Genomic DNA, 23,391 nt, shown 5'->3' on the forward strand with positions numbered 1-23,391 from the left:
CATTATGTAACGCAAATGCGGGTCAGTTCCATCAAAAAGTCCTCCATGAAGGCAAATTTCTCCCAATACCTGATCCAGGAGCTCCCTTGTCTTCTGGATTGGGTTCAAAATTACAAGGCTACGGAGTTGAACATTTGTAGGCAGCATTGGTCGAACCCTAAAATAAAAAAGGGAATTGAGGAAATAGTAAGAAATTTGTTTAGTAACAAGGCCCCTCCCTGAATCCTGATGGTCTCTTGCTGCCTATTGTTAGGAAAGATATACTTTAAATCTCTTTTTGATTTACCTGCTATGGTTTGATTTTTACTTGAATTTTTTCCTAAACTGTTTTTTGCGTTTTAATTTCATGTCTTTTGTCAATCTCTGCCCTTATGTGATTCCTCATTGATTTTTTAATCACTTGTGTTCCTAGAGTAGATGTCTTTTTTTTGTTGTTTTGTTTTTGTTGTTTTGTTTTAAAGAGAAATTCCTGGAATTTGATACCTTAAGTATTGTTGTGCCAGCTGAAATATTTTATTCTGAGTTACAAACATCTTATATTTAACCATGTGAAATTCTTTCCTTTTATTAACTTTGCACCCCTACTGAAGATGCGACATCAATATCTCTTCTGATTGATACTGTTTATTTTCTTTGTTATGTTTGTTTGTATTTAGTTTATTTCTAAGTAACGCTGTTTTCTGGATTTCATATTTAATATTCTACCTATTTGTTAAAACGCTAATTTGAAAATTTTGAATATGTTTGCTTATGTGATTGAACTGTTGCGCGCACTTCGAACTTTCGGACTGTTTCCGGATGCCCCCTTAGGGGGGCGGGGCGGGGTTAAGCTAGTTATTAGTAGTCGTATACACAAAAATTGGGTCGGCTGTTCAACGACGGTTATAATATAAAATAAAATATTATTATTTGGAGGCCGGGATAGCCTGGTTGGTAGAGCGCTGGGCACATGTCCGAGAGTTTGTGAGTTCGATCCCCGCCGGTCCAAGACTCCCAGTGTAGCAAATGGTGACTGATGCACGGTAAATATGTCGAGTCGCAAAGTCATCCATGTTCCCGTAACAAATCAATATCTCTGGGGGTACTGATCCAGGAGTTTCCTTGTCTTCTGGTTTGGTTCAAAATTACAAGACTAAGGTCGGCTGTTCAACGACGGTTATAATATAAAATAAAATATTATTATTTGGAGGCCGAGATAGCCTGGTTGGTAGAGCGCTGGGAACATGTCCAAGAGTTCGTGAGTTCGTTCCCTTCCGGCCCAAGACTCCCAGTGTAGCAAATCGTGACTGATGCACGTTAAATATGTCGAGTCGCAAAGTCATCCATGTTCCCGTAACAACGTCTCTGGGGGTACTGATCCAGGAGTTTCTTTGTCTTCTGGTTTGGTTCAAAATTACAAGACTACGGAGTTGAATATTAGTAGTCGTAAACCCCAAAATTGGGTCAGCTATTCAACGACGGATATAAAATGAAATAAAATATTATTATTGAAAAAATCATTCTTTCCATCTTTCGTAAGAATTAGGTGCGCATGCTCCATAAATCGAAACTGAAAAGAACTAGATCACTAGATCGCTCTTATAGTGACTAATATCGATGTCTGTATGAACTTGTTTAAGAAAAGTAGCATGTAAGTTACAAGCTACGCATTTCCCATTATTATGTGTCTTAATATATCGCGCACAATTCATTTATCAATCCATTATTGTCAATTGTCGTTTTATTCTCGTCGCTCGATTTCCTAGTAGAGACATTTTATTTTATGCTCTTAAAGAGGGGCTTGGATAGCCTGGTCGGTAGGGCGCTGGGCCCATGTCCGAGAGTTCGTAGGCTCGAACCTCACCGGCCGAAGTTTCCACGTGTAGTAAATGGTGACTGATGCACGTTAAATCTGTCGAGTCGCAAAGTCTTCCACGTTCCCATAACAAATCAATAGCTCTGGGGGTACTGGATTGGAGATGGATCGTTCTCTGATTCAGATCAAAATTACGATCTGTGAATGAATGAATGGATGTATGAATGGGTCCGCCCTATAAACGGGGGCGACGAATGGGTGTGGCAGAAGTCGAATCCTTGGCCATAGATGGCGCCACTGGAAAACAAGAACAATCGCACCCCTTTGTTTTAACAGGCATACGAGAGAGAAAAGTGGGTTTTAATTTTTGAATTATTAAAATAAAGAGAATTTGGACATTTCCTACTGGAGCTCCTACTGATAGATCATCATCACTCCCATAAGAAAGGGGAATCAGAAGAATTTTGTGAAACTACCCTGATGGCAAATTATCTACTTCTTTATCCCTCTGCTAATGTGCCCGTTTGAAACTTTTATTTTTATTCGTAGACAAAACAAAGACATTTAATCAAAAAAGAAGTTATATTTCGAGCTATCACAAGTTTTTAATTACAACGGATAGAAGACCTGCACCAAGGAAAAGCGAAAATATTATTCGATACCTTGCTGTGTTTTGCTTTAGAGACTGAAATGAACTTGCTGATTCTCTAATCTTTTTTTTTTCTTTAAAAAAAAAAAAAAAGAAACAAAAAAAACTTAGCGATTTTTGGCATATTGAACGTGCCATTGCACGTAAATATATATGAAGAACGAAGGGCATTATAAGGATAAGCCAAAGTTTCATTTTTTTTTTTTCAAAAATGTTTTTTTTTTTTATTTTCTAAGGAAAATTACGTTTTCTATTTAGACTGTGTTTCTGAGTATTTTGCTGTTTTCTAGTTATAAATTTAAAAATTTGTAATAATACTTAATTGGAGACAATAATGCAGCAGTTTGATGAAAAAATTTTACCTTTGATTAAAAAAAATGTGGCTTATCACTATATTGCATCAAGCCTCTATTTTTAAACTTTCATAGTGTGTTTCTTAAATTTATGAACACATTTGTTGTTGAAAAATATTGTATGACGAAGATAAGTTGCTAATTTTAAGTAACTATTTTGTATATTTTTGTAGGAGATATTTCCTGCTGAAACATTACGAAAAGCTGCTGCCTTAGGCTTCGGTGCTATATACACCTCTGAAAAATATGGCGGGTCTGGTATGACACGATTAGATGCATCAATAATTTTTGAAGCATTGTCCCATGGTTGTGTTAGTACAACAGCCTACTTAACTATTCACAAGTGAGCGTCATTTAAGTTTTGCTCTTTTTTTAAATTAAGAAGAGAACTAACTTTCAAACTATTTTGTAATCAAAATAATACAGCTTGAAATTTATTGTTAATGAACAAAAAAAGCTAACTATGTGTATAAATACACAAGTGGACGACCTTTGTGCTAAAATACAAACCAAGGCAAACAACGTTAAAGGGCACAAAAATATTTATAAAATACAGACAGCTGTTTCGGATGCTCAAAGGGCAACCTTCATCAGTGCAACAGAGGTTGCCCTTTGAGCACTGATGCTTTGAGAGGTTGCCCTCTGTTGCACTGATGAAGGTTGCCCTTTGAGCATCCGAAACAGCTGTCTGTATTTTATAAATATTTTTGTGCTCTTTAACGTTGTTTGCCTTAGTTTGTAACTGTGTGTATGCTATACTATGTCTTGCATGTTTGTTAAGAGAACATTCATTACTATTTAGTCCTCCCAGGTAGTTTATCTTAAAAATATATTTAGAATATAATAAGTAGATTCAAGGCGTAATACCATGACCCCGGGTATTTTAGTGAACATTACTACTTTGTTTAGCTTGCTTTTCTCTCATTCCTTTTTTTCATATATATCTTAACCCTAACTAAACATACCCTACCAACCTTAAGGTCTGTTTACACGGTCTAAGTTCTTGAATCCGAGAAATTGAAGGAATTTCTCTCTCCAAGAAATTGGATGATTCGAATTTCTTGGAGATAATTGATTATAAAATCATACTTACATGACTTTAAAGTTACTGAATAAATTCAAATAAAATCATAACGCAAATGGACCATAACATATTAATTTATTTGGACTAAAATATATGAAAACAAACGACAAAATGACATCTGATGCCCGTTTGTTGACGTCACAAAACTTAAGAAGCTGATTGGTTAAGGGAGGAAAAACTTGGCTGGAAAGTAGAACATGCTCTACTATCGTCCAAGGACTTGGATGATAGTTTACACAATCCAAGCTCAAAACAAGGTTCCATCAATTTTAATCAATCTTCGTCCAAGAACTTGGATCGTCTAAACAGTCCTTAAGGAAGTCAAGTCAATTCGAAAAGAATTTAGAGTTGTAATAAACATATCTTATATCCCACGGAAATCTGACCATCAAAATGTAGGAGATAGCTGAAATCTGTAAATATAATCTACATCAATGGTCGAAAAACTCAATCATCTGAACCATTTATTAAAGGTTCAAGGATTGAAATCTTTTTTAAGTGTCTCATTCTTAAATTTAAGTGATATCTGTAGGTATTTGTTATCCAATTGATTAGGGTACTTTTGATGAAGGGATTTAATTTTTGACTATGTCAACCTTCATCTGAGGGGATTTAATTATAGACTATGTCAACCTTCATCTATCAAAGGGTACCTCAAGATAGAATCAAGTTAACATGTCTTAGATACTAATGAATTGGTATTCAATATTTAAAGTGGTAGTTACGCCACATTACTCCCCTTCTAGAATTTTATCTTTGATGGAATTCGATAAACGAATACCACTAGTTGATTCATGCTGTTTATTTATTTATATAAATTTTTGCTAATTATATTTTTTTTCATAGCATTTCGCTCATTAATTTTTTTTGTTTTATAGCATTTTTCTAAGTTATTTATTTTTCTTTCATTTTTTGTTTATAGCACATTTCGCTCATTCCCCCCCCCTTCATATTTGGTTATATCATTTTGCTCGTTATTTTTTTCTTCTTCAATAACTGTTTATTTACCGGGAGAATTTATTTACTTCACTGGTTTTTTTTAATTCTTTCTTTGAACAGTATTTTTAAGAAAATCAACTGTTTAATGTGGATCATCCATCAATATTGGCAAGTTCTTATCACGTCCGGAGGTCACCAATGAGGGGATTTAATTATAGACTAAGACAACCCTCATCTATCAAAAGGTACCTCGTGATAGAATCAAGTTAACATGTCTTATATACAAGTGAATTGGTATTTTATTATTTATAGTGGTAATACCACTAGTTGATTTACCACCTTGATCAAAAAGTTCCCGGAATTTATTCAGAAAATTAAAAATGCAAGTTTATTCATCTAAATCTATATTGTCCCCTTTAAAGTAATCCATCCCCATCGACTGCAACACACTTACATATGCCAGCTCTTGATTCAATCCTCGAAACATTTTTTATATTCGGTTTTCGGTATGTCCATCAGTGCTTCCTGCGATTTTTATTTTGATGTACGCCATTACCATTTGATGAACGCCATTCACTTGCCTGATGTCTGGATTGCGTGTCGTACTCATAAATAAACCCAAGTCTCGTCTCCAGTAATGATCCTTTTGCTAAATGTGGGATTGGATTCAGCCTCGCAAATCATGTCTTTTTCGACGTCAACACGGTCTCTTTTTTTGCATGAAATTGAGGTCTTTTGGCACCAACTTTGCTGCGACACGACGGAAACCCAAATCATTAACCGAAATGTCTTGGACAGATCCATAGGCAATGTTCAAGCCGTCTGCTATCTCTCTGATGGTTAATTTGCGGTTATTGACCAACATTTCTTTTACTTCATCAATGTTTTCGTCGGGTTTCGATGTTGATGCTCTGCCACTGCGTTCATCATCCGTGATTGACGCACGACCACTTTTGAACCCTCGTGCCACTGGTAAACGACCATTTTCTTTAGAGAATCGTTGCCGAAACACTTTTCCAACGTTCGCGCAGCATTAAATCCGTTTTTTACGCAAAATTTAATACAAGTTCGTTGTTGCAAATTTAAATCCATTTTTAAAATTGTAAAAAATCACCAACACAAGCAGAGATAGATGTACTCTTGGCTACGTAACTTTTGCAAATGTCAAGCTATGGCGCTAAGATTTAGAGGGAATATCAACAACAAATATACCAACTTAACAAAAAAAAAAAAAAGAAAAGAAAAAAAAACGGAACTCAAATCGGAACGATGGTAGCTCCTACCGGGGGTTATTCCGGGAACTTTTTGATCAAGGTGGTATGCTGTTTTTACTTTTTTTTTTACCATTATTTATATCATGTTTGCTCATTATATTTTTTCTTCATTTTTGTTTATTTATATCATTTCGCTCATTTTTTTTCTTCATTTTTGTTTATTGACCGGGAGACATTTTCATACCTGCCAACTTTTATTCTTTTCGAGGTTGATTTTCTCCAGTGGTAGTAAAATGGTATGTAAGTTACAATTTTAGGCAGAAACATAAGTTGTATTTTGAGAGGGCTTCTGCGAACTACCACAGCAGTTTTCCATATATACTTAATTTTTTTTTAAAGAATAGTGGTGATCAAAGAATTTATAAATTTAGTTTATAAATGCAAGGAATATATGGAAAGCATACATTTTACTACCGCTTTAAATATAAAAATAAAATTTTACGCCAAATGCGTAAAAGGTGGCAGGTATGCATTTTATTTACTTCACCGAATTTTTTTCCTTTTTTTTTCTGAGCTCTATATTTTAAGCATATCAACTGTTTAATGTGGACCATCCATCGATGTTGGCGAGTTCAAATCACGTCCGCAGGTTACCATTGAAGGGATTTAATTTTTGACAGTGTCAACCTTCATCTATCAAAAGGTACCTCAAGATTAAATCTAGTTAACATGTCTTATATACTAGTGAATTGCTATTTTAATATTATAGTGCTAGTTATACTCAGGGCTAAAGAGGATAGAGAATCTATTCTCTTTAGCCCTGAGTTACACCACACTCTTATGTTGGATTTTCCGAAGAACATTCTCAATTGAATATCTCATTTCAGTGCATTCACTGAGGCCTTTTATCCACAATTGTCTTGTGTTCTCGCTTTGTGTATTTTTTTTCATTAATCACTCCCTAAAACTAACTTAATGCTTTAATATTTAAGGCTTAGTTAAACTGTATAGGTTTGTTGAGTAAAAGATGATATTTACATTTAATAGCGATACTATTTATTGTTAAAATAAAATCGCAAAAGTTCCAAAAACTTAAATTTTGAAAATGACGAACAAGCCCTTATGGCCTTGCATCTTCGCCTTGGAAAGTTGGTGTATGTTGTTGCTTTTAATTAAAAACTTGATTCCAAGCTCTCATCAATTAGAAATAAATAAATTCTCCTCTCTCTATTTACTCTTGATACGGTTCATGCTTGAAAATGATTGTTTGCATGAATATCTAAACCCGAATAAGGAAAGATCGGCAATTGATAGTTTTTTCAGATGATTATATGCGCTGAAAATCTGCATTTTTTCCTTCCGTTTTTTTTTTAAAGCAGCCCACTTATGCTTTGAAATAAGTTCCCATTTGTTTTCTCAATTCTTTCTATATCAGTGCTAAGACGCTCTAACTAAATTCTTCTGGGAGGGGGGGGGGAGATGTGTTTATCCAGTGATAATGCGTCATGTCTGTCTCTTTTAATAGTTTGTTGTAGATACTAATAGTAATAAACCTATTTTTTTTATTGGCTTCTTGTTTTTGAAAATCTGCTCAAACTAAATTCTTCTGGGAGGGGGGGGGGGAGATGTGTTTATCCAGAGATCATGCGTCATGTCTGTCTCTTCTAATAGTTTGTTGTAGATACTAATAGTAATAAACCTATTTTTTTTATTGCCTTCTGGTTTTTGACTTTCAAAATAAGAATCATAGCAGTAATTTGAAAAATTTATGTAGTTCTTTAATATTATTTTTATATTTCTTGTTTTTCGTTTCTTTAGAATTAGTTATATAGATCAATTTTTTATGTTTGCGCTTAGTTATAATTTTTTTTATTAATTTATAATTTACTGTGAAATGATTTCACTGATTATTTTTTATTTAATTTAAGTGTAATAAAAATGCTCTTTAAATTATTAGGAATGAAGCATTTTGATTCACTTATTTTCTTAAGTCTTTTTTTTGTTTTTTTGTTCATCTTTCTTATTGTTCTGGTAATCGAATATTACAAGTGTTTGTTAAAAATTTAGTATGTGAACAGCTCTAATTCTTGAAAATGAGTGTTTAACCAAATTGTTTTAATTTACTTGGATACTTAGTATCAAAATATTTTATCATATTCGTTTTGTTTGATATTCAAATTTCAAAATGTTATTTAGTTTAAAAGACAAATAACTTAAACTGTTCATTAAAAACATTGATTTGTCACTGGATGATTTTAAAGTTATTTAAAATGATTTTATACGTAATGCAAGGAATAATGGATAAATTCTTGAAGATTATGATTTTCATTCTAACATGATACCTTACTACTTCATTTACCCCTTGGCAGAATCACGTCGCAGTACGTTACTCAGTACTTGAAGAAAGATTTTCATTTGGAAAGTAAAAAATTTTGGTTTTCTTTTCAGCATAATTTTTCTTTCGAAAGCCCTTCAGAATTTTATTCCAAAGATATCTTTCTTGCTCATCCGAGGGGAGAGAAGTGTTCGTGATTTTTCTATTCTCCTTTGAAAATAAAAAATGACTCCTTTCAGCTTGAATTTTAAATTGATTTATATATATATATATATATATATATATATATATATATATATATATATATATATATATATATATATATATATATATATATATATATATATATATATATATATATATATATATATATATATATAACATAAAAAACTTCAATTAATCTTTTTATGTTATCCTAATTAATTATTCTAATCCAAATACTTTCTCACACTTATAAAAGCCACATCCTGTTCTTTAATCTATTTTTGGCTCAAGCATGCATTTAATTAAAAGCAAGACATTTTTCCCTTTGCTCTCTGTGGGATACTCTCGATCCATTTGATAAACCAATAGCAATTACTAAGATTTCCCTCTTTCCCTAAATTGAGATATTTTACAGATTTTACTTTGCAAGATTTCCCCTAACATATAACCAAGGAACTCAGCTATTCTTTTCATTTTAATTGTACTTTTACCATAGGGAAGATTTTGCAAATGGATAATTTTTAAAATTTTTGGATTGTAATTAAAAATTTTTAGCGAGGGGGGATGTAACAAAATTTTTTTTGGATTGTAACTAATTATTTTTGGCGAGGGGGCATGTAGCATAAAAAGCTTCAATTAATCTTTTTATGTTATCCTAATTAATTATTCTAATCGAAGTACTTTCTCACACTTTTAAAAGCCACATCCTGTTCTTAAATTTATTTTTGGCTCAAGCATGCATTTAATTAGAAGCAGGACATTTTTCCCTTTGCTCTCTATGGGAAACTCTCGATTCATTTGATAAACCAATAGCAATTACTAAGATTTCCCTCTTTCCCTAAATTGAAACATTTTACGGATTTTACTTTGCAAGATTTTCCCTAACATATAACGAAGGAGCGCAACTTTTCGTACACACTTTCATGACTGCTCTGTCTAATAATTAATAAATAAATTTTGTACCCTTCTTCCCGGCCTAAGACCTGTTTTAATCCTTCCACTCGGCAACGACGTTATATATATATATATATATGTAACATGCTAGACTACAGCCTCTCTGTTAGTACGCCAGATGTCGCTCTCTTTAACGAAAAGCAACGAACTTTCTCGATGTAAATGAAGAGTTAGTCAGTTGATGTAGTTTCTAAGTGAAACTGGTTGTCTTTAGGTAAAACTTGGAACCTGTGTGGTTCGAACCTAATTGCTTAAGAGTCTAGGTGACTCATGTTATTATTGAGGAATAAATACTATTGTTATTGTTATTGATCATATGGTTGATTGAATTAGTTGATGATAACCATCATCGCATTATGGTGTAGTTTGAAGTAACTCGGCATATATACCTGACATATATATATATATATATATATATATATATATATATATATATATATATATATATATATATATATATATATATATATATATATATAATTTATATATATTTTTAAATTATTTATATATATGATACTGATTAATGAGGCATTTATATAACGTTATAATTTCAGTTTTATTTTATCATAATTCAATATAAAGATTATACATTATAATGTGATTTTTTTTGCTCCATAAATTGTTCATGTGCTAAAGTCATGGCTGCTGTCATCTAATATTTCGTTTGTTTGCGAGAGTTGTTTCGTCTTCCGATAGGCACTGTCACTTCCTTTTTTTAACTCTTCTTATTCTTTCTGAAAGGTTGACGAGTGTTCATCTTCTCTGAGAACCTCTTCTCTGGAGATCTCGATGTTGTCGTCGTCGAAGTCGGATACTGCTGGGACCGGGCTGTTTCTAGCTTTGCTGATGTTGCTTTGTTCACCATTGATTGGGAGTTTTCGGGGGGATTTCACATAAGCCAGGAAATTAACTGGAGCGAGACGTTTCTCCGATTTGACATTTTTTAAATATTTTTTCGAAGATTCTATCGTTATCAGATCGCTGATTAGAGTTTAGTTCAATTAAGCCGTGATAGTGTAGTTTTTTTTATACTCACACGTGCTGTCAGGAACATGCTCTGATAAAATAAAATCTTTTTTTGAAAAGCGTTTTGAGGAGGGGGCAATCGTCTAAACGGATCGCTTTGAGTATTCCGAAAACTATTATCCGATAATCAAATTTCCATTCGGATGCTGAAGAATTACCTCTGTACAGGTTCCAGGTTAAGGTATATTTTGGAAGAAACTGCACTGAGATTGGAAAAAGAGGAGATGATACTGAGTTAGTAGACCCTGTAAGATTTAAATTTTCGTTAACTCTCCATCTTAATAAACATTTCTTAAGGAAATACAAAAAAAGAAATAATTTGTAACATTTGGAGATCCTGTGAGAGTTAGGCGCACCTCTCTTGGCGAGTGGTGGCCATTTTGGTGATGAGATGTTGAGTTGGATCCGAGAAGTGAAGATGGGAACACTGCTTTGAACGTTCTCTCGCTCGATATCAATTTATATCTTACACTCTATAACATAGGTTCCCAAAGTGGTCCAGGTGAACCCCCAGGGGTCCATAGGAGACCACACGGGGGTTCACGAAAAATTTTCTGGTTTTCATAATAAAGAACAAAAAGTTTGGCTTGAATTTACCTATCAACGTAAGCAGGTTGCATCATTCACTAGGTAGGTACTCAAAAATATTTGAGACTCAGTTCAAACACAGAATTGAATAGAACAATAGATAATAGTACACCACATGTCGAGACTTGCAAAGTGCCGTCCGTGCGCCAGCTTGCATTTAAATACCCTGCATGATGACTTCAGAAATAGATTTGAAGATATTCTGACGATGGAAATACCACCATGAATCATAACCCCATTTGATGAAACGGAAGAGGCGAATGTGGTATTACAAGAGGAGCTACTTGAGCTCAGCACCAACTGAAGGTGAAATTTAAAAAAGGCTATCAAACATTTTGGCTGCAGGCAGAAATCCCCGAAAAACGTCCTGGGCTGTGGGAAATTGCGAGAAAATTTTTGATAGCGTTTCCCTCGTCATATCTTGTAGAAAGAAGTTTTAATGCCGTTACCAACCTGTTAACAAAAAAAAGGAGTAGATTGAACATCACAGAACGGGGAGATTTGAGATTACTTCTTACAAAACTGAAGCCAAATATTGATAATTTGATGTCAATTCATCAAGTACATCCGTCTCATTAAAAGTATGACTATTTTTTATTGTTGATTTACATTTCAGAGTTGATTGTTGATTGTTTGTAATAATAAATGTTTATAATTTTGTATAACCACAAGTATTATTTTAATAAATAGGACACAAGAAAATGTGCTACTTTCTTTTTTCTTCTTAATACCCCCAATTTAGGGTGATTAGTTTTGGGAATACAGTAGATGTAGCAGCAGGGGGTCTACCGAAAATAGTAAAACTTTGAAAGTGGTCCACGAGAAAAAAAAGTTTGGGAACCTCTGCTCTATAACAAAAAAATCGACGCACCAAGGAGTTGTCCGATTGAAACGAAAATTGGTGGATAGAAAGACAATGTACAGAATAGTAAATGATTAAAATTTCAGAACAATTGAATAATTTATTGCAGAGTTACAGTAACAAGTTCAATAAGGTGTTGACCCGCCTCTAGCCTGGATACAACCTGCCACACGGCGTGGCATAGACCGATAAAGCTCCCGGATGGTTTCTTGCGGTATTTCCTGCCAAATTCGATCCAATTGTCGAACGAGGTCGTCAACATTCCGTGCCAGATGCAATCGCCTTCTCATCATATCCCAGACATGCTCGATGGGAGAGAGATCTGGTGATCTGACAGGCCAAGGAAGAGTTTGACAAGCTTTCAGACAGTTCATAGCAACACGTGCCGTATGTGGTCTGGCATTGTCCTGCTGAAAAACCAGCCCAGGACGCTGCAAAGGGAACGGTAGCAAAACAGGTCTTAGGATGTCGTCGACGTACCGCTGTGCAGTAAGTGTACCTCTAATGACGACCAAAGGAGTCTGGCTGTCAAAGGAAATGGCACCCCAGACGATAATGCCTAGTTGAGGGCCGGTATGGTGTGTAATAGTGAAGGCAGGACCCCCCCCCCTGCTCTGTGCGTCTCCAAACACGTCTTCGATGATCGTCAGGACACAGTTGGAAGCGGGATTCGTCGCTAAAGACTATACGTCCCCAGTCTGCATCATTCCATCCATATCTGTTCAAAACATTCATGCATACGAAATTTCAAAGCAATCGGATGATTGCTTCTTGGTGCGTCAATTTTTTTGTTTTAGAGTGTATTTGGTGTTTTCCCTGAATGTTATGTTTGTTTGTATTTTTGTGTGTTGCGGAAATGAAAAGATTTAATAAAGAATAGATTTCCAATCCTGGAATATTTCTTTGCCACACACTACAACCCTTTTGAGCGTGTGATCTCTGTCCCGAACGCACTTCCTTTTTATATTTATCTTCAAGGTTGTTTTCCTCTTTAACCGCTGCCTTCTCGTTCCCGTGATATTAACGGGCTGGAGTGTTCAGTAGTAATGCGCCAATAAGAATAAAACTAATTCATTTCTTTTGCCCGGAAGACATTTTATTTCTCATTTTTCACACCATATAGCAGTACCAGGATATTTTTAAGGTAATTGTAAATAGTTAGTTTATTTTAAACTAGATACTAGCACTAATCAAATTATGTGTATTTGGCAAAATAGACACTTCTATGATCGTTTTCTTGAAAATTATCCGATCGTTAAGGGGCTAGACATGACTCTGTCTTCTTCATCTTGTTTGAGCAGGTGTTTTCTTGAGCGCGCGATGTGATCCGTTGGTTATTTTTAAATTTTATGATCTTTAAATTTTATGATTGTCTGGGATGAACAAGTGTCATTCGGTTATAAATAATTGATATCAGTAATTAATTTCGTAATTAAATTTGTTCAATTATTTAAATAAATAGATTTTTTTTAAATACTGAAAAGCCTGCTTAAACATTCCTCCCTCCTATCCTTTATGTTTGTGTTGCATGGTAGGATGGTGGATAGTACATGAGAATATAGAGCTAGGGATGCATCCATCCCTCCTGTCCTTCAGGGTAGAAAGGTGGATGAATAGAGGGCCCTGCCTCATCACCTCATCCCATTTCCCCCCTCTATGTATCCCTATGTAATATAAGCTGTGTGTGAATATATATATATATATATTCAATCCGAAATCGTGAAAGTTTAAAAGATTGTTCGCTCAAGAAACTATGGTCTTCCTTTCATTTTTTTAAGTCACCATATTTTATGTTTTAATTACATATGACTGTAAGTAAGGATTTTGTTGCTAATTCAGATTTGTAGCAGAAAAATTAATTTATCATTACGGTACATTTGTCACTTTTTTTTTCTTCAGTTTGGTTAAAATTAAATTGATTTAATATTTTAAATATATTACCCAGATGAAAAATTTAAATCACTCATTTGAGTCTTTACTTTTTCGCTCACAACTTGCGTCGATTAAATCTTAAATATATGTAGGGTTTTGATTACTTTTTTTTGGTAATTATTGCTACGAATTTTAACTTTTTTTAAAGAAAATCTCGATGTCTTTTACTTCTCAGTTATTACTATAAATATTCTTGTGATTTTTTTTTTATTTTTTTTTCAATACCGATATTATTACAGCACGCGATTGGCAAAGTTAAAATCGCGCATTGAAGAAATCACTCTTTGACGCACTTGGTTTGCACCGATATCATCGATAATCCATGAGGTATTTCAATCGTTTGTTCGACGGTTATTGTCTCGCAGTGGAGGACTGATCGTTAGATCCTAGTGGAACACCGAAATCAAGCATCACTGGTTGCAGTCAGTGTGTGAGCAGGAGACCACTTTGATCAGCCTGCAAAGGGACTGAGGGTGTATGGTATCAATCCTTGTTAAACTCTGAAGTGCTACCGTAAAGTGCTCGACTTCGTGCGGGTCGTCGGACTACCGAAGCAGGAGAGTCGTCCCCTCTGCAGAGGATCAAAATTGTGATGGCATGTCTTCAGATCATTTCCCAGGGATGTTTCCCAGACTGTAATCAACAACACATTTTTTTAAAATTAATATTGATAATTTTTTATGCAATTTTATTACCCGCAAAATTCAAGTCGCTCATTTTGATTATTTACTTTTAATGTGACGATTTCTTCTTCTTCTTTTTTTTTAAAAACTTTTTAGCAGTTTTTGCTAGTGCTACTGATTTTCACATTGTTGGTATTTCTCCACGCATTTAAATAATCAGTTTTTGACACGCTCAATTTATGCCAGTAATATTGTAAATCCATGTAGTGTTTCGAATGCTTTTTCTGCAGTTATTGATAATTCTTTTTACGTGGTTTGTAAATATCCCGATGCATTTTAGACAATGAGGGAAATTCTGATCTCGCATTTGAATATTTACTTTTTGATGCAATGATTCTATCGGTTTTTCGTTCAGTCATTGCTATGGATTTCCACCTAGTTTTTAAAATCCATCTTTTTTATTGCAATTTTATTTAGGACTACAACCGAATTACGAAACGCAACAAACATTTGAGTAATTTCTTTTTACAGAGTTCGATTCTCTTGATTTCGACTTCTATCTTTTTTTTTCAGTAATAACTATCGAAGGATTTCACAGTCTTTAATTATTTTGGTTTTATGTAATTAGGATTTACAAAATTCAAAAAAGGAAATTATCAGTGCTTTTTTCTGCCTCCAGGAAGCGAGAATATTGCCCATAGTATTAAAATTAAGAAAAAAAGAAATACATTAACAATTAAAACAATTATATACAGTAATACGAGTAGGTGGTTTTTTTTAAAAATTTTTTCACTGTAAACACAATGCTTCTGTTACTTGAAATTAGTAATTGTTATTATTAAAAGTATCTTGCAAAAAGATATAAGTGCTTGGGAAGTATGTCATAGAAAGCCCAAAAAAATTCTTCAACGGGGTTTTATCTATGTAATAGTATTTGTTTTTTTAATTCAACTTTTAATTCTTTGTACAATGAGCAATTATACAGTGAGCAATTCACAATAAATATATTGATTTTTGTTTTTAGTATGTGTGCATGGATGATTGATCAATTTGGAAATGAAGAGCAGAAGCAAAGATTTTTGCCACCACTTGCAACTATGGAGAAGTTTGCCTCTTACTGTTTAACTGAGCCTAGTATGTTTAAAAATGCCTTATAATAACCTTTTATGTCTACTTTTTATTAGCCTTTGAATATATCCATTTCATCATTTGATAAGTTAAAAAAAAAATTCATGAATTTCTTGATCTACATGAAACATACTGAAATTATTAGCCTTAGTATTTGTAAAAGGATTTAATAAAGATGTAAATTAATACTTTTTATCTATATAACCGTCGATGAACAACTGCCAATGTTGAACACCGTAGCCTTGTAAATTTTAAACACAGTCCAGATGACGAGGGAACTCCTGGATCAAGTATTAGGAGAAATTTGCCTTGATGGAGGACTTTTTGATGGAACTAACCTACATTTGCATTACATGGAGAGGAAAAGTATGAATTCCTCCCACCGTTAGCCTAACGTGCAAGGGGATTCGATCTCAAAAAAGTGAAATGCAGAGGGCATATTGATGCGCAAAGAGAAAATGTGACATCACCTTAAGGAGGAACAACACTGCAAAATCCTTTGAAAAAGGATTTTTTGAAGGATATTTGCAACGTTTGGGTTAAATTTAATAATTTTTTTTATCAAGTTGTACATATTTTCATCTTCAATTTATCATGTTACAAATATAACATCTTTTAAAAATAAGCACTTATGTAATACAATATATATAACTTATTTCTTAAAAGTGTCCATAACTTGCTGTACTCATAAGTTGAATTGCAATATTAACGCTTGAAATTAGTATTAACCCTTTCATTGCCATCTATTTTGGTGAAATTTGTTTAAAAATCAATGCTTTTTTAAATAATGTTTTAATTTATAAAAATTCTATGTTAATTGTTATAAATACAAACAATCGAATGAACAGTCCTGTTGTCAGAGAAAGATATTCTTATATCAATCTTATTAACTTGCTGGTAAAGATTGGGAATTTTAACCATATATATATTTTTTTTTAAGTGTAATACTAAAAAAATTTCCTTGATGTTGGAAAATATTGACTCTTCCATTATATAGGGAAAATGTGACCATTTTTTTGTTTTTTGATGAGTGATTTTAAAACATTTTCCGAGATGGTGACAAAGATTCTACTTACTGCATTTACATGCTCGTGCATATTATACATATCTGGCGTAAAGCGTCACCTTTATTAATTACCATTGTTTTATTCAAGAGAGAAGATGAACAGAGGAGGAATTTAATTGACGACTAACGAAAATGTAGGTGTATAGAAAGAAATTTCTTTTGAACAATTTTTTTCTCAAATAACAATAAAGAGCTACTCCCTAAGCAATCAAAATGTTGAGTCTCATCCTTGAAAACATCATTTTTAATTTAGTTATTTTTAATTGTTTTAAAATAAAATTAGAAAAATTATCTTATATAAACTAAAAATAATGAAGAAAACATCTTTCAAAATTTAAAGAAATTATTTTAAAAGTACATCACTCTCTTCAGGAAAACATTGATTAACAAAAAGAAAGACATTGATTATCGAAACTTACATAATTATAATCTAAGATTGCATAAATCCATTTTTTTCAATTCACATTTCCAAATGAAGATTTTGTTGAAAATAACAAAAACTCTAGACATAGTAATTTCGTTGAATTTCACGCATAACATTTTCTCTTATTTTCACTCATAAAAACGTTTTTTTTTTTTTTAAAGAGCTTTGTATTATTTTGGTTGTGGTGATTATAAACACTTTAAAGTTTAAAATTAGAGATAAGTTATTTATTTTCCATCCTTTTATCCACTTTTCTTATATTTTTAAATGAGAATTTTGTTATCAATAAGAATAGAAAGTCTGAACGAATTTTGTTAAAATCATTTTAATTTCTCATTTTTTTTAATATTTATTACTTGTTATTTCTCAGAATATGTATCCAGAGCTAAAGTGCACTATAATTTTTTAAAATCTTTATTATCTTTACAAATACTTAGATAGTGGAAGTGATGCAGCTTCTTTGAGTACTACTGCTAAGAAAGATGGGGATTATTATATTTTGAATGGGAGCAAAGCATTTATTAGTGGAGCAGGAGATAGTGATACTTACGTGCTTATGGCAAGAACTGGAGGAAAAGGACCTAAAGGCATTTCATGTATAGTTATTGAAAAAGGCACTCCTGGATTAAGTTTTGGAAAGAAGGAAAGGAAGGTTGTTATATTTATCTTTATCTTATGGTTAGAAAAATATTAATTACTTTTAGTTTGTATTTGCTCATTATGATGTATAATTTATGCTATTAACGTTTTTGTATTGATAATTATAGAGAATTTTTAGATGTTTTCTCTTAAAAAATATCTAGTCATGGAGTTCTTAATTTTTTTTTTTTTAGAAAAAGGTTTAAAGATTTTCTTGAAAATTTTAAGTGAGTCCAAATGTAACTTCACCCCAAAACTGGGAATTTGACACCCTATCAAATTGCCGGATTTCACTCTTCCATTTTCAACTGTAATTTGCGCTTGCGCTAAAGGGGATTGAATAAATCAGTTTTTTTTATCCAGACTGACCATCATTAAGTGCATCCTCAAGATTATATTCTTAAATGTTTCTGGAGTGTTGTCAATTTCATGTTTGAGTTAGGAACTTGAAACTTCTGCCTTGATAGTATTGACATGTTAGTTTTTTTTTTAATTCACTTTTGTTTCAGAATTTTCATTGTTCTTGATTTATTATGACAAATTATTGTTTTATTATTTTTGATCATGCATTAACTATTAAAAACAAAATATTTTTTAATTGTCTGCTATGTTTTTATCTATTAAGGAAACTATAATTTTTAATTAAATGAATTTTGATTCCTGAGAGGTGCGGTATCATTTGCAAGTTTTGCCTGAAATGGAATCCCATCTGCTTTTGTTAAAAATCATCTGATTTCATATATAAAAGCAGAAGATAGTATATACTTAAACATACAATTATCTATTAATAAATTAAGATTATTTTATGACTCGGATTGCAGCTTTCTTTTACAAGTGATACATTTCTGATTCTCTTACGTTTTAAGGTCTTTTTTTCATGTTTTTTTCATGCACAATAAATTTTGTACTAATAAATTAGTTTTTTTTATTCATAAGTTTCAAGATAAGACTTTTTTTTAAAATTCAAACATCATGCCTTGTTCAGGGTTTTAATTTTTATGTTAGCACTTCTTTTTATTATGGTTTCCATTTCATTAATTTTAAGTGTTTTTATTTCATTTGATTAATTTTCCTTGTGTTTTATCATTTTTTCTTTTTCGAATAGCTAAGTATGAAATATATTGCTTTTTTTATCACTAATTTTGTTTTATATTAGTTACTTTGGTAATTATGATAAATCTTTAGTTTATTATAATTTGATTTTATTTAGTTTATTATAATTTAGCTTAACTTCAATTAAATGAATAACTTCAAATAATTAATTATTTGTTAGTTTCTTTTTGTGTTGGTTTAGTATTTATCATTAAAATAAGTTTTTTCTAAATATTTATTTTATTAATTTTGTGGTTTTATCATCGTAATTTATATTTTCTTTCTGTTTATCCATCTTATTTATAATTCATTTTTTTAGGAAGAAAATCTTAGCATGTTGCCTTTTGATAGTTTTTCTCCCCACTTTTTTCCTTTCTATTTGTAAAAATCTTTGTCAATTGATAAAATTGATTTAATTTCAATTAAATATAGGTTATTTACATAATATTTTTATTTAGTTTTTTATTATTTTTTAAGGATGACTTAGTTGTTGAAAAGTTTTTATTTTTATTTTATTGATTAACAAATTCTACTTATATTTTTTGTTTCTTACATATTTATTTGATATGTTAGCAAAATTTATCTAGTGCTTGCCTGTTGATAAAAAGCATTATTTTTTAGTTATTAACTATTTGACTTAATTTAATGAATATGGATTAATTTTAATTAAATGTGGATTGTTTATTTATTTGCTGGCTTGTTTTCAGGATTGTTTGATAATTGATGTTAAATATATGCTTTTTTAAAAATTATTTTCTTTTTAAATTAGTATCTCTCAATTAAGTTTTGCAATCTTATTATTAGTGCTTATCTTTTCTGTAGTTTCAAGTAGCCTCAAACTCAAGTGTACCCCTTGGCCACAAAATTCCAGTTCAACTGTGTATGAAACTTATTTTGTTGAGTTATTTTAGACTGCAATATTGATTTAGGTTTTTTTTATGTTGTTAATAACCAAAAATGTATTTTGGTGTATTTTTTTTGTAATTAGTGTTTTTGAATTATTTTGAAACTATAGCTTGGATGGAACTCTCAACCTACTCGAGCGGTAATTATGGAAGATTGCAAAGTACCAATTTCAAACAGAATAGGTGAAGAAGGGCAGGGTTTTAATATGGCTATGCATGGATTAAATGGTGGTCGTATCAATATTGGTAAATGATAAAATTTATATTAAAATAAGTATTTGAAATCATTTATTGTTTTAGTATATCTGGTCATCTTAATTGTTTCTTTATGCCGGTCAATATGCTTTTTTCTGGAGGCACACAAATAAAATTAAGTATCATAAATTGGCCATTATGTCTCAAGATCAGTTGTATAACTGAATGTTTTAATTTATTTTTGTTTACTATTTGCTCTGCATTGCATACGTGTCAAAACTATTTTATTTTCCTGGTAGACTTTTGAGGTTTTATGTAATAATATTTTTTGAGAAAGTTCTAACTTCATAATAAAAATAAATGTTCATGTTTTAGTAAATGGTATTTTAATCAAAAGTCATAGTAGGCAAAATTACTAGAAATGAAAATTAAGTTATGTTCCTAAAATAATAAAATTTTGAATATTTTGCTCACTGAAAATTTTAATTAGGTTGAAATGCATGCCATACTATTGAGCATTATAATAAAATAGCATAAATTCAAATTAAATTGAATTTTTCTTCGATTCTTGTACTTTTTTTAAACTGTAACATAATTCACTTTATTATCAATCAGCATAATCTGTGAATTGTATTCTATATTATGGTAAAATTAACAAATAATGTTATTTGATTGATGATAATATCCGATTTCCAGCATCTTGTTCACTTGGAGCTGCTCAGGCGAGTTTAGAAATAGCTTGTGATTATCTCAAAACAAGAAAACAGTTTGGAAAATCTCTTTCAGAATTTCAGGTTTGTAACTTTGCCCTTTTTTTAAAAAAATAATTAGCTTTTATTTCTGAAGAGAATATTTTATTTATTTTAAGAACTCTCTTTTTTTGTTCTGTGATGTTATACAAAAATATTTTTTTCATACCAAAAATTAAATTAGAAAGATTTGCGGTCTGCTGTCAACTACATGTTTGACAAATAATTAAATGCAATAACAAATAATTAATGACAAATAAGTATTTGAGTTCTTTTCACCTTTATTGAATATTTTTTTCTTTCAATTTTCATAAGCTCTACTTTTAAATTATTTAAAAGACAGTCCTATGTATAATATATTTTGTAATCCTATGTTATACATTTTGTCTAAACCACAGTTAGCAGCTTTTGACCATGAAGAATGCTTGTATGTTAACTGCTTTTTAAATGTTTTTTAGTTAATTAATGATCCATTTAGTTAAAAGAAAATTTTAAAAAAACATTCAGTGCTTTAAATCAATGAAATATGAAAATTTTAAAGAATGATTTATATTTTGTTTGTGTCTATAAATTTGTAAGGTCTTATGTATTAAAAAATTGGATTGTTACTTATAATGATCAAATTAAATGCAAAATATCATTTATCAATTGCAAATACATAGACAGTAAAAGCTAAGTATATAGAAGTGGCTTTTTATTAAAAGTTAGCTATTAATTTTCAAGTTACCATTGAAATGCTAATATTAAAGATACTAACATTATATGTTTATAACAAGTTAAAAATACTAGCCTTCAACTAACACAAAAATTTTATTTTTTTTAGAAATACATTTTTCTGCTGTTTATGTAGGCAATATTATCTGGAAAAGGCTTGAATTGAAGAAATTTTAATTTAGCTCTGGTATTAATACAGAGGAGCAAAAAACAAACATTGTTTCATTCTTACTATTTAAACCCTATACTTTTATAAATCAATGTGTGGGAGAAAACAAGCTAAGTTCAAGCTTTCCTGCCATAGAAATTTTTGCCTTTCCTGAAGTACAGATCCTCATAATTAAGTCTACAGTCAGTTGACAGAACCAATCCAATCTATATATGTATTTTGAATCTAATGATAAATATGTCAGTTTCATTTTTAGTCTCATAATTTGTATTTTAACATTAAATATGTTAATTTATTAACAACAAGCTTACTATGATGACAATTTCATTATGCTATTATGATTTTAATTATAACAGACTTTACTGCTTTTTTAATTTACAGCATAACAGCTTTCTTCTTGCTCAGATGTCTTCTGACATAGTTGCAGCTCGTTTGCTGGTTCGAAATGCAGCAGTTGCTCTTGAAAAAAAAGCACCTGAAGCTGTATCACTATGTGCCTCTGCAAAATATTTTACTACAGAAAATTGTTTTACGGTAAATTTTTAAATTTTTCAGAGCCTTAAAGTAAAATTAACTTGTAATGTGTAACCTATTTGATATTGTCTCAGGACAACTTCTCTGCTGACTTAGAAGGTTTTCTTAATTATTTAGGAATGAGTTGTTGATGGGTGTCTTATGTAACTAATATAATATATGTATATAATATACAAGTAAAAATTACGCTTTGGAATAACTTTTTTCTGTTGCATAAGATTTATAAACAGATCGTAGGATATTTTTGTGTTGCTTATTTCCAATTAGCAATCAGTTTCTCTCAACAAGCTACAGCTTTTATTTAATTTGATAAAATATTTGATAAATAATGATTTGATAAAACCAGGATTCTTTAAAATTCACTCAAGTGAATACTAAGTGTCCCCTACTTTTCTGCTACAAGGAGAGTGGCGGTTTTTCTCTCTCAAAGGAATATACAAATGTATGTTCTTTATAAACCTATATGCTCTTTGTAAACCTATATGTTCTTTATAAAATTGTGCATTTAAGCTAAAAATAAAATATCATAATTTAAAAAAATTAGCTAAGATCAAGCACTTGTATAAATTCAACAAAAGATTTGTTCCTCTGTTTCAATCTTTGCTCCCATATTATTAAACATAAAGCTCTAATATATATATACAGGGTGATTCTAAAAAGATACGCAAAATTTTAGAAAGTGATAGTACACACCCGAGCTAACAATTTTTATCAAAGAATGCATGGTCGAAAACAAAACGCAAAACCGCTAGAGACGTCAAAGTTTATGTACTTATATGAGGCAAAAACACACAAAGAGCGATGAAGTTAAGTTATAAAAGCAAATATAATGGCATGTGATTACAATAAGTGTTCAAAACAGTGGCCGACAGCTACTATGCACGTAGTACAACGGCGAAGAAAAGATAGGCGAACATTCTGAAACACACCAGGCATATCACGAATATTCCCTGCAGCGGCCGAAAGCTTGGCGACAAGTAACGCAGCACAGTAACTCGCAACAGGAATGGAGCTTTCACGTTTGCATCAAACAACTTTCCAAATGCGCCAGCACCTTTGCGTTTTGTTTTCGACCATGCATTCTTTGATAAAAAAATTTTTGCTTGGGTGTGTACTATCACTTCCTAAAATTTTGCCCATCTTTTTAGAATCAATATATATACACACACACACACACACACACACACATATATATATATAACTCTAATAACCACTTGT

At 31.5% G+C, this 23,391-nt stretch overlaps 1 protein-coding gene across 2 annotated transcripts in view; it reads left to right on the forward strand.

Annotated features, from left to right (window-relative positions):
- Positions 1-23,391, forward strand: part of LOC107449514 (isobutyryl-CoA dehydrogenase, mitochondrial) — a 52,910-nt gene that overhangs the window by 25,200 nt on the left and 4,319 nt on the right. For both annotated transcript variants that reach the window (XM_016065056.4, XM_043054892.3), the window contains exons 3-8: positions 2,971-3,140; positions 15,583-15,692; positions 17,614-17,828; positions 19,923-20,058; positions 20,704-20,801; positions 22,021-22,173. In XM_016065056.4, the coding sequence (XP_015920542.2) occupies positions 2,971-3,140; positions 15,583-15,692; positions 17,614-17,828; positions 19,923-20,058; positions 20,704-20,801; positions 22,021-22,173 (882 nt within the window). The remainder of the gene's footprint in view (positions 1-2,970; positions 3,141-15,582; positions 15,693-17,613; positions 17,829-19,922; positions 20,059-20,703; positions 20,802-22,020; positions 22,174-23,391) is intronic.

This window comes from Parasteatoda tepidariorum, chromosome 12 (genome assembly GCF_982258835.1).
Source record: "Parasteatoda tepidariorum strain Cologne lab strain chromosome 12, Ptep-v5.0, whole genome shotgun sequence".
Taxonomy (NCBI): Eukaryota; Metazoa; Arthropoda; class Arachnida; order Araneae; family Theridiidae; genus Parasteatoda; species Parasteatoda tepidariorum.